Here is a 12,135-nt window from a genome sequence, read left to right as displayed (position 1 = left end):
GGCTACAGAGAACATTTTTGCTCACGCAGTTTGGATGTTTACACAAATACTGTTTTTTGGGTGGTTCTATTTAATCATTTACAATTAGTGATGGGGCCCTTCCTTATTATTTCATTAGAAGAGACTGTTGTTTTGATTTGTTTTTAAATAAATCTGCTCTATTTGAAGCAGGAGGCCAATTTGGAAAGCTATTCTCAGGTAAACATATATATTTGGGGAAAAATGTATACTCAATCACTGGTTGCAGTCTTTCCCACCAACATTTTGGTACAGGAGAAATAAACTTCAGACTTTTATTTTAAAATTTGTATTCTGCTTCAGGCCTGATTGGATTACATCTAAAACAATCATAATAAAATTCACAAACTTTAACTGATATAATAGACTGCTCCACAATTTGATCACCTGCATAATACACACAACTCCTAAACTCTCAAAACAGCCATTAAAGAAATGGGCCTTCAATATCTTCCTAAAGCTCATCTTATTACTGCATAACCTCAAAACACCAGAGAGAGCATTCCACATCCTGGGTTGCAGCCACTTTAATGTTTGGACAATCATATGGGGCTACATAGTCACCAAAAAGGCAAAGTAGATTCTTATCTATTTGGAATTCTTGTCCCCCAAGGCATGTAGTCAAGTGCTGAATATGTTGCAAGAAGGGACTAAGCTCTTGGTGACACTTCTTGAGCTTACAGGTTAGGGTTATAAGATTAAAGACCCTAGATCCACATTGGACATGTATGGTAACTGGGTTTTTGGGTTTTGTTTTGGTTTTTTGGGGGGGGGTTGATATATTGTATTTGACAAGTTTATAAAAGATTTTCTTTTTTTTTTTTAAGTTTATTTATAAATTTTTGCATTCTCACAATATTTGATTCGTACATATTATATTCAATTAATACATGAAATTGTGATTACAAATAAATCATCTTATCATATAAAAATATAACCCTCCCCTTTTTCATTTCTTATTTTCACATAATATACATTCCCCTCCCCATTCTAATATAATTCTTACTAATGTGCTAAGAAATCTGATCATTAGAATATCGAGTCAATGGTTCCCAAATTTTCTTAAAATTATGAATATTCCCTTGTTGTAATGCTATTATTTTTTCCATTTTGTATATATGACAGACTGAATTCCACCAAAATGTATAATTTAATTTGGTATAATCCTTCCAATTTTGAGTTATTTGTTGCATGGCGACCCCTGTCAATATTAATAATAATTTGTTATTATTTGCTAAAATCGGACTCTGAGTTCTCATTGCTGTACCAAATAATATAGTATCATATGAGAGTCCTACATGATTTTCTAGTAATTCATTAATTTGGGGCCAAATTAGTTTCCAAAATACATTTACACAGGGACAAAAAAAAATTAAGTGATCTAATGTCCCAACTTCTACTCTGCAATGCCAGCATCTATTAGATCTAGTGCTATCTATCTTTTGTAAGCGCGTCGGGGTCCATAAAACTCTATGTAACAAAAACATCCAAGTTTGACTCATAGATGCTGACTTTGTAGATCTTAATCTCCAGGACCAAAATCGTGGCCACTGAGACGCAGAAATTGTCTGTCCAATCTCAATACTCCAAATATCCCTAAGTCCATTTTTTTTAAAAAAAATTTAAAAATCCATATATCAATTTATACCATTTTGCGGCTTGGTGTCCCAAAAACTCCGCCTGGAAACAAAGAACCTGTAAACTATATTGGGTATTAAGATCTTTCCATTCAGGGAACCCTGCCTGAATAGCTTGCTTCAATTGCATCCATTTAAAATATTGTGTTTTATTTAATCCAAATTTATTTTGCAATTGTGAAAAACTAAGCATTGATCCTTCTGAAATAACATCATTCAATGTTTGTATACCTGCAACTATCCATTGTTTCCAGACGATCTTAAATCCGCCAATCTTGATCCTGGAGTTTACCCAAATAGATTGATTTAATGATTTAGCAATTGGTTCTGGTGATAGATTACTAATATATCTTAATGTCTTCCAAGTATTCAATAGAATTCTGTTATCTTTATATTGTCTAGGCATTTTTATACTAATTAGATGTTCTAAATGTAATGGGAACAGGAGCCGCCATTCTAAATATAGCCAATCTGGTACATTCTCCATGAGATCTGGGAGGATCCAATACATACCCTGTCTTAGAATATAGGCTTGATGGTACCTATAAAAATTTGGAAAATTTACCCCTCCCTCCACAATTGGTCTTTGTAAAGATACTAAAGCAATTCTAGGTCTTTTCCCAAACCAAACAAATTTTGTAAGAATATTGTTTAACTTTTTATAGAATGACCCCTGAAAAAATATTGGTATCATACTCATTTGATAACAAACCACAGGCAATATCATCATTTTAATTGTTTGAACTCTTCTCCACCAAGAAAGATGTAAAGGATTCCATTGCTCACACATTTCTGTTATTTTTTTAAATAAAATTTTTTCATTTTCTTTGACTGTATCTTCAATTGTATTTTTGATAATAATTCCTAAATATTTTAAACCTTCCTCTTTCCAAATAAATGATAAATTATAAAAGATTTTCAAACAGAATACAACAAACTGCACTGGAATTTTACTTCAATGGAGGTACAGGAAGTACCTGTAGGGATGAGGGAACAGACTGTTGAGAAGTTAAAAGATTAGGATTCCTTTAAATATCTGGCTGAAACATAAGAAAGTGCTTCTTACCGTTTTACAGAAGAGGTTGGTCGTGGGGGTTTGCCTTTACTGGTTCGTTTGGCTTGTACAATTTGGATGTTATCTGAAGGAATTTTTAAAGATTCAATTATGACTCTAGCCAAGTGCACCCGACCCAGTAATGCTAATCTGTCCAGAGTCAGGTTCATAACTTGAGTTTCCTCTGTCGATTCCAGGGTATCACCACTTGATGGTCTCCTGTTGCTGCACATAAAAAAAATTTACAATGTTGTAATCTGTAGTTCATGCCTTCTGTAAAATTGTCAGTACTGTACTGAACACATAATAGCCAGAAATTTACAGAGAACCAAATTATATTAAAGCCACGGAAATACATTCTATTCCTTTCAGGAATTTCATGGCTTCAGTATTGAAAGGATGGAAACAGTGCAAGGATTGCAATCAAAACTCTCTAAATAAAAGAGGGACAGCAGAAATTAATTGCTGCAGAAATCAGGACCAACAAACAGTATGGCTTGAAAGGTATAACTGAGACCATCACCATGACCAGACAGCCCCTACCAATCATGAATGAGGGAGGCGGCCTCCTTTGACAACTTCCACCCCTAAACAAATTATTGAGAAACGGCCAGTTTACAAAAAGAATTGTCAATTTTCTCAAATATACTATATAATTATCCAGTTGGTATTGTGGCCACCACTGTAGCCCAGAGCAGGGCTCAGTAGAGATACTGGTGGCTACAAAACACAGTACCCGGCCTGGAGTCACCCTGCAGGACTGGACTGGAGTTAACCAGAAAATCAAAACTCACAAATCAGGTTCATGAAAACATAATTCAGCTTTACTGATCTCAAACATAAAGTTAAACAGTTCATCAGAAAAGATGCAAATGTCAGTAGGCCAAAACACCAGCAAAGCAAAATGCAAAAGGCAAAAAAACCAAAATAAAGTCAAAACTGGCAGCTGAGGGTTCAGTTCTCCTCAGCCAGCATAAGCCTACTCCCAAGTAGCTTGTGCAATATACAAAAATACAGTTCAGTGCACTGGTTCCAGCAATTCCACAGTGCTTAAAACTAAATAAAGCCTCTGGCAGGTTTAAGGTAATGCCAGGAATAGGAGATAGCATTAGGTTTTGCAAATTAAAGCCAATAGATAGCTTTTCAAAATTCCCTCCCAAGGTGGAAGCAAAACCTCTCCCCAATCTCTCCAAGCTTTCTCACAACAAACCAAAAACCAACAATTTAGAGAAAAGGAAAAGAAAAACAGCACACAAACAGTTCAACAGCAACCACACTCACTGTTTGTGGCAACAAGCCAAGTCCACCTGCATACTCTCAGGATAATTGGATTCCAAGCCAGAACAGGCTTCCTCAAAATCCATAGGTTCCTCGCTGAGACCGGCAAGTCCTTAGCTGGCTCAGCCTCAGTCCAATCCATGGGAACAGGACGGTTGTCCCTGTTTGGTTTAGGTGGATCTTTAGGGAGGCAAGACCCAAACTTCCTCCCTAACCGGCTTCCTTGTTTGTATGCCACTGCTGGCTTATCTACCCTAGGGGTGTGTCCTGATCTGGCAGTGTCAGCAGTAGACCAGGGACCTCTAGAGCTCCCCTGGTGGTGGCTTATATTATCTTCCTCAAACTCATCTTGGAAGATCCTGGAATTTTCCTGCCGGGTTTCTGCTTTTACCCTTGTTTTTTGTTTTTTTTATCTAGGGTTCTAGCAGGGCTTGCATCTGACTGGTCACAGTATCTATAACAGAACATATGTCAATGCAAAGTAGGAAATCACAACAAAACTAGATTTCAGAATATCTACCCTTATAACCTTCCATCCACTCAAATCCATCTAAGTTACTCTACAGTCAAGCTAAATGATCGATAATTCTCTAAACTCCCAGACTAATAGCGGCACTAACAGGAGTGAAACAAAAAAAAGATAGCATTAGGAGGCTGGACTCTGATACCACAACAACCAAGTCCACCCAGTAAAGGAAAAAAAAAAGGTGTCTCTATTACTACACTGAAACTAGACTGTATGAGGGTAGGTCAAAAAGCAAGGGCAAAATACATTTAACAACTTTAATAGAAGTAATTGGGAGCAACTGAACATATCAGAATTTCAACCTGGATTATTGGATGTAAACTCAAAAGTTGGACTAATTGAGACTCATCTTCAATCTATCAAGCTTCGGTGAAGGATGAGGCTGAGTTATTATCTTATGAGGAGCTCCAAACCAGATACAATCTATGTTCTTAGGATTGGTATCAATAATTCCAGCTCAAACATCATCTTGCTGATCTTCTCAAAATAACTCCAGAGGACTTTGTTGATTCAACTTTTGAAGAATGGTAGTCCTTACCAGTCATGCTTAAAGGTTTGACAGTCACTTGATAAATCTTAACCAATTGTTAGTGTAGTCCTTAGTCACTTCTCTCTAAATCACTAACTATTCCCTGTACTCTTTTTAAATCTCTAATATCGTAAAGCTATATGGTGCCTGTTTACCTATTGCGGCCCCATATACACTGTAAAGAGATTATTGATCTAATACTAACATACACTTCATTATATATGTTTATGTATATATATATATTAATTCTTTATTTTTTCATTTGTATGGACCTTCAGATATCAACTGGACCATAAATAGTGCCCAGAAATCTCTTGTCTTCATCAGTCCACTTTATTGTTTACTAGCTGATGCCCCGGCGTTGCATGGGTATTTAATTATAGCAATAACACTGTAAATGGATTCAAATAAAGATACTTTATAGTGGTGAATGAAATTATTTTTTTACAGCTTTATAAAAAGTACAATATTCAAATTATAATGTGAAATATTTGACAAAATGAATACAATACAACTAACACAAAACTTGATTATAAACAACATTTTTAGTTTCACCTCCAGGAGCAAGAACATATAAATTCTTGGGTGAAGAGACCCCCAGAACATATCACCCCAGGTAGTGAGGGATCTGCATATCAAGTTTCGTTCAAATCGGTCAAGCCGTTTTTGATTTACTGTGAGAATGGCAGCTGTTTACATTTTTTCCATTGACATGAATGGGTGAAATCTGATTTTCTGTTTGTAGCTCCGCCCACGTGTGCAGGTGGGCCGTGAGACCCCTAGAACATATCATCCCAGGTGGTGAGGGATCTGCATATCAAGTTTCGTTCAAATCGGTCAAGCCGTTTTTGCGTGATCGCGGCACATACACACATACATACCTCCGATTTTATATATATATAGATTTGCTCAAAATTCTAAAATTCATTTGATTTCATACTTATTCTTAATTTCATAATTCCATAGCTATTTCTTCATTGTATTTCATTTTTGTTTCCTTCATTTCCTTACTTAATGTCTTTTTCTTCTAATATAATCTTATTACTTAGTTTCGAAGTTAGCTCTCAAACGTTCATCAATGCCACCTCTCCCTCTCCAGGGAATAGTTAGTGATTTAAAGGTTTGACAGGACATTATTATGAAGGATTCATTGAAACAAGTGGCACAATCCTGGTACCATGGACTTTGCATCTTATACAGCAGAATTATTAAACAGTTTGAAGGATAGTCCACAGATAGTGGAAAGCATACAGTTATGGGAGCTACATTATATAAATTTCTACTTCAATTATACATTCATCCTTTTAGAGAGCAGAAGATTAGTCTCCTTTCAGATGGGACTTGTCTGAAGTTTGGTGCTATTGATGCTTCATAACGTCATTGTATTTGGGATTGTCTAGGAGTACTGAAGTTTTGGAATGATTTATGGCACCATCTGAAGACATAAATATCACTGCCATTGGGATGCTGTTACACAGATGAGTTTGTTGGATAATAGAACAAATGTGATGGAGGGAACTCGTATTCCTAGTATTGTCTTAGGTAAAGCTTGTCTAATTGCTAAACTGTATCTGTTTGCAGTGGATATCAAATACTCCTTCCACCTTATTAATGCAATGGTGCAACCAGATGCGTGAACTCCTTACCATGGAACATCTTGCAGTGGACTCTCAAGGTCATCCAGCTAAAGGGAAATTCTTATAAATCTGGACCCCATATTTGATTCTGCAAGTATAATCCACTCTCCTAAACATCCTAAAATTTTCAAAAATTATACTTTTTTCCTGTTTACCAAGGAAGTATTTGTTTTACCCTGTTGATTTTCCTAGAATGCTGGATGTGAGGTTTGTAGAGAAGGGATGAGAGTTTGGGATTAGGAAGGGATTTGAGGGTGGAGATTGAAAGATGTTATGGATGAAAATATTGCAGTTAATATTTTGCTATCGATCTAATATTTGCTGTATTTTCTTTATAAATGCTCAATAAAGAAACTTTAAACATAAAAAGCAAATTCTTTCTTTAGTAGCCACTAGTTGGTTCTTTTGGCTGGCACTTCCTCTGACATTTGGAAAATACAAAAACCCTTATTTTATGAAAAAAATGTATTTACAAATTATGCATTTTAAAATATTCTTAGCTTCATATATACATTAATTCGCATGTTTGCCAATGTAGCTTTTCCCCATATCTATATGACATGGGGGACAAATTTTTCCCCTTCCCCACAGGAACTAAATTTCCCCGTTCCATCCCTGCAAATTTTGTCCCTGTCCCATTCCTTAACCACACAAGCCTCGAACACTTATGATTTAAAAATGTTTGAGGCTTGTGCAGAAGAAGACAGAGCTTGCAGAGACAGGATAAGAACTCACGGGGACGAGATGGGAAGGGATTAAAGCTTGTCGTGTGGTGACAAGGAAAAATTTGTCCCTGTGTCATTCTCTAGTCTCTATGTCCTTCTGGACTGGGGAGTGTGTGGTGCAGTGATTAGAGCTACAGCCTCAGCACCCTGAGATTGTGGTTCAAATCCTACACTGTTCTTTGTGACCCTGCCCTAGGTACATTAGATAGAGTGTGAGTCCACTGAGATATATAGGGAAAAATGCTTGAGTATCTGAATGTAAACCACTTAGGCTATAAGTGGTATATAAATACTAAAAATAAATAAATACCTGGTATTCTTTTCTGCATCCATTTCTTTTAGATCATGCGCTTGTGAGTCAGATACCTTCTGGGATATAGAGAGGTCACCTGAGCCATTTCTAAGTACACTTTTCTTCATTGTTTCTCTGTTAACTTGAACTTCATCATCTTCGCCATCACTGAGAAAATCACTTAGACTGCTGTTGGATTTCTTAAAGGTTGCAGAATAAAAAAAATCATCATTGATCCTTGTTAAGTCAGTTTTATATACCTCAACAGGTCCATGCATGTTTTGTACTATTCACTTTATTCCCAATATAGAAAAAAATCTTTCCTTATTAAACAGAGATCTTGTGTGTATCAAAATACACAAACATCACTTCCTAGCTTCAAGTCTCAAGACATTATGCTCATATACAGGCTTCATAAACCAAAGGGTATTTGTTCCTTTTTTTGGCCTCCATCTTTGCTGAATGCTACTGTCAAAGTTATACCAAAGGGACCAGCCAACTGGATAAAGAATACCATTTCCCAGCTTGTGCATAGAGATCAGGCAGGTTTCATACTTGAAAAGCACAGGATGGCAGACCAAAACTAGCCCAATCAGGTCATTCTTCCCTGACCATTTGTGTCAAGTACATTTACATAATTTCGGGTCTGCCCACAGTAACTCTGCAGCTGCCCTGTCATCAGTGAAGGCGCAAAACATCCATCTTTAACCCTTTCAGGACCATAAGGATCGTAGGCCAATTTTTGTGGTTTTGACGACATTTTTATGGTAAAAAGGGCTTGCAGATGCCAAAAAATTGATTTTTTTTGTGAAATATCATTATTTTTTTTTTAAAAAATCACACTTCTGGCTTATGGACAGTGTGGCAAGTGAATCTTCTCGTCAATTTGGCAACGACGCTAATGAATGAATGTCGGAACCAGTTTGTTTACATAAAGGCAGTATCATATGGAATCCGTACATATCAAATTTAGAACTGTAGACTATCCCAATCAAAATTTATAGGATTTTAAAGTTATGGGACAAATATGTCCCTTGGTCCTGAAAGGGTTAAGCTTTCAGTGATATCACCAAAGGAAGTGCATATGGCAGAGAGTGAAGAAAGAACTATTCCAAGAGGATTCCAACCCTTGCAGCAAAGGAAAAGCAAGAATATTGGAAAGGAGCTCAACAGCTATACCAAAAGATTTGAAGTGGTAAAATGGAAAGTATTCATGGCTCTGCCACCTCGAGACAGGGATAAGCAGGACAGTGGTGGGCACCCCTGGTCCATCGTCCTAAGATCTGGTCATAAGTAACTTGGAGGGAGCACAAAGAGTGGTTAGTGCAGTAGCCTGAGAGCTTAGGGAACTGGGTTCGATTCCCACTGCAGCTTCTTGTGACCCTGAGCAAGCAACATAGCCCTCCATTACCCCAGGTACAAAATAAGCACCTATATAAAATATGTAAACCAATTTGATTGCAACCACAGAAAAGCAGTATATTAAATCCTATCCTCTTTCCTTTTCTTGTTAAAAAGAGGGATGGTGGGGGAATGAGAGAGCAGAGGGACTGGGGATAAAACTGAAAAATGTTTAGGTTGATAAAATTGCTAGTTCTTGCAAACGAAGGATGGAATTTATTAGAAACTGTGAAAAGGTTTGTTTCAAGATGTTGCTATACTTGTGACTGGCAGTGTTTATACTTTAAATCTCTCTGTTAACTGGAACGCAAGCAACCAGAAAAAGAAATCAAAGAAATATTGTAATACTTTAAATAAAATCAATTTCTGGTGGAAATTTAAGTGTAAACTTGGCACGCCACACCTGATTATACCCATGCTTTGCCTACCAAATGTCCGGCAGTTTTTCTGGAACAGTTTATGATATGGTATAGTATGGGGTATTTTTAATAGTGACTGTCAAGCAACCAGAAACTACATTTATCCAGCATCTATCAATCCCTGTGGGTGCTGGTCAATAATATATGCAGAAAGGAACAGCAATATTTGCCTCCATAGTATTTACTGAACACATCAGGACATGTAGCCAGTCAGCTCTGTCACTTCCACACAATACTTACAGGAGCAGAATAAAACAGTTTTTCTAGAAGACTCTGATCATAGTGTGGATTATTCAATTCACTGTTGTCACAAATATCACTTCCAATGGAGAGGGAATCTGGAGGTGACTCTGTTCCATTCCAATTATGCAAAGGAAAAGGATCACTGTGATGCAAACAAAAGTATTAACTAAGAACCCCATTACTTGAAATTTTTCCCTTCAGAAGTCTTTCCTTTCCTTCCCTAGATGGCATAATGCAGTGGTCTCCAACTCAAACCCTTTGCAGGGCCACATTTGCGATTTGTAGGGACTTGGAGGGCCTCAGAAAAAAATAGTTAATGTCTTATTAAAGAAATTACAATTTTGCATGAGGTAAAACTCTTTATACTTTATAAATCTTTCCTTTTGGCTAAGTCTTAATAATAATATTGTCATTTATAGCTAAAGAGACAAATGATCAAGAAACTGTTTTATTTTGCTTTTGAGATTATGATAAACATACCAAAGGCCTTGAAATAGTACCTGGCGGGACAGTTTGAGACCACTGGTGTAATGGAACAGTTCAAGGACCACTCACCAATCTGAGGACTAGAGAGCATCTCTTTCAAAATGTATCTTGTATTCAAACTGTTCCAAACAATTAACAAGTAAAGGGTCTTTGCGCTTTGGGAGATGATGTTTCAGCAGCTTTATATTTTCACATCTTACATCTCCTATTTAGCTACATTTATAGAATGAGGGCTTTTTTTTTCTTTTTTTAAGTTAGTATGAATTGTATGGGCAGACTAAATGGGCCATTTGGCCTTTATCTGCCATCATGTTTCTATGTATTTGTTAATATTTTCTATCTGGCTGAGAATTTGGGGGATCTGGGATTGAGTCACACCATGGTTCCTTGTGATCCTAGGAAAGTCATTTATGTTTAAATGTGTTTATTAAATCACTGGGTATGGCAACAATTATAGAGCAAAATAGAACTTTTTCTTTTTACATACACACATCAGAAAACTCCCCTCCCCTCCCCATTAAACATAATACAATGGAGAGGCACATAGTTAGAATGAACACAAGAAAAATCACACATTCAATAAATGGCTCCTTGCATGAGGAGTGAGATCCCTCCAGAAGCATTCCCAAATCTGATGAAATCAGTGACCCGCACAAGAGTCAATGTCCACAAATTGTCTGCGTTCCAAAGATGCTTGAACAATCATAAATGATCACCACTGACTGTAAGTCAGGGGCTCACAAGATTGTTTTTTTCCCCAACAGCCCTGCTCTGGCAACAAATGCTGACATACCTTTAGGTTTAGGCGACATAAGAACATATGAATAGCCTTACTGGGTCAGACCAATGGTCCATCAAGCCCAGTAGCCCGTTCTCACAGTGGCCAATCCAGGTCACAAGTACCTGGCCAAAATCCAAGGGGTAGCAACATTCCATGCTACCGATCTAGGGCAAGCAGTGGCTTCCCCCATGTCTTTCTCAATAACTTCCAGGAAAAATTGATTAATCTTACCATGTTAATGTAATTTTGAAAGATGTTTGTAATATCGCTATCTGTAAACAATCTTTTCCGCTCTGAACTGTTTGTGGTATTGCGGTATATAAAAATAAAGTTATTATTATTATGCCAACTTATTGTAACAACATGAGGAAGAGGGGCATGGCTCAACAGGAAATGTCTTCGGATGGCAGGGCTTTGGCATGTGCAGTACAGGGCTGGAGGGGGCTTGATTTTGTAACTATGACAAATTTAAGCTGTAAACTGTATATTATGTACATTGGTTTTAGATCCCTAGTTTGTGTCGAGTTAGGACAAAAATTTGTACTGAAAACCTTGCACTGTTACTATGGCAATTTGCAACCTGTTTATTATGTATGTAAGCCTGTAACCTGTTCTGAGCTCTTTGGGGAGAAGAAGTTAGAAAAAAAAAAAGACATAAATCAATCAATCTCAGGGGCCTAAGGACCCCCCCCATGGCTATTGCACTGGTTCCATTACCACAGGTATGAAAACTTTCTCTGTTCCAATTGTACCTACATGTAATAAATGTAAACCGCTTTCTATCACAGAAAAGCAGTATATCAAATCCATGGCCCTTTAAACAAACTTTAACATAACTACTGTTGTTCTCTCAGGATTTCCAAAGCTGGCATCAAGCTTCTTGCATGTTTCTGGGTCTTGATGCGTCTTGTCAGGCAGAACCGACGTATCCTGAAGAAAGCCACAGCATGATGGCTGAAACGTCGGTTCTACCCGACAAGGTGCAGCGAGACCCGGAAACCTGCAACAAGCATAAATACTGTTGTAGCGATATTGGTTCTAGTGGTGATCCTGTTTCAATGGTCCATAAAAAGATGTCGCACTCAAAAGGACATTTTAATCTTCTACAT

At 37.2% G+C, this 12,135-nt stretch overlaps 1 protein-coding gene across 3 annotated transcripts in view; it reads right to left on the bottom strand.

Moving 5' to 3' along the window:
* The window catches only part of C2CD3 (C2 domain containing 3 centriole elongation regulator), a 224,922-nt gene that overhangs the window by 166,493 nt on the left and 46,294 nt on the right, over positions 1-12,135 (bottom strand). For 2 of the 3 annotated variants that reach the window (XM_033947874.1, XM_033947875.1), the window contains exons 8-10: positions 9,757-9,901; positions 7,715-7,896; positions 2,722-2,934 (exon numbers count right to left, since the gene is read on the bottom strand). In XM_033947874.1, coding sequence (XP_033803765.1) covers positions 2,722-2,934; positions 7,715-7,896; positions 9,757-9,901 — 540 coding nt within the window. Of the gene's footprint in view, positions 1-2,721; positions 2,935-7,714; positions 7,897-9,756; positions 9,902-12,135 lie in introns of those variants that run through there. The other variant, XM_033947876.1, reaches the window with a different exon arrangement.

Source organism: Geotrypetes seraphini, chromosome 6 (genome assembly GCF_902459505.1).
Source record: "Geotrypetes seraphini chromosome 6, aGeoSer1.1, whole genome shotgun sequence".
Taxonomy (NCBI): Eukaryota; Metazoa; Chordata; class Amphibia; order Gymnophiona; family Dermophiidae; genus Geotrypetes; species Geotrypetes seraphini.
This window is presented reverse-complemented; position numbering and strand designations above follow the sequence as displayed.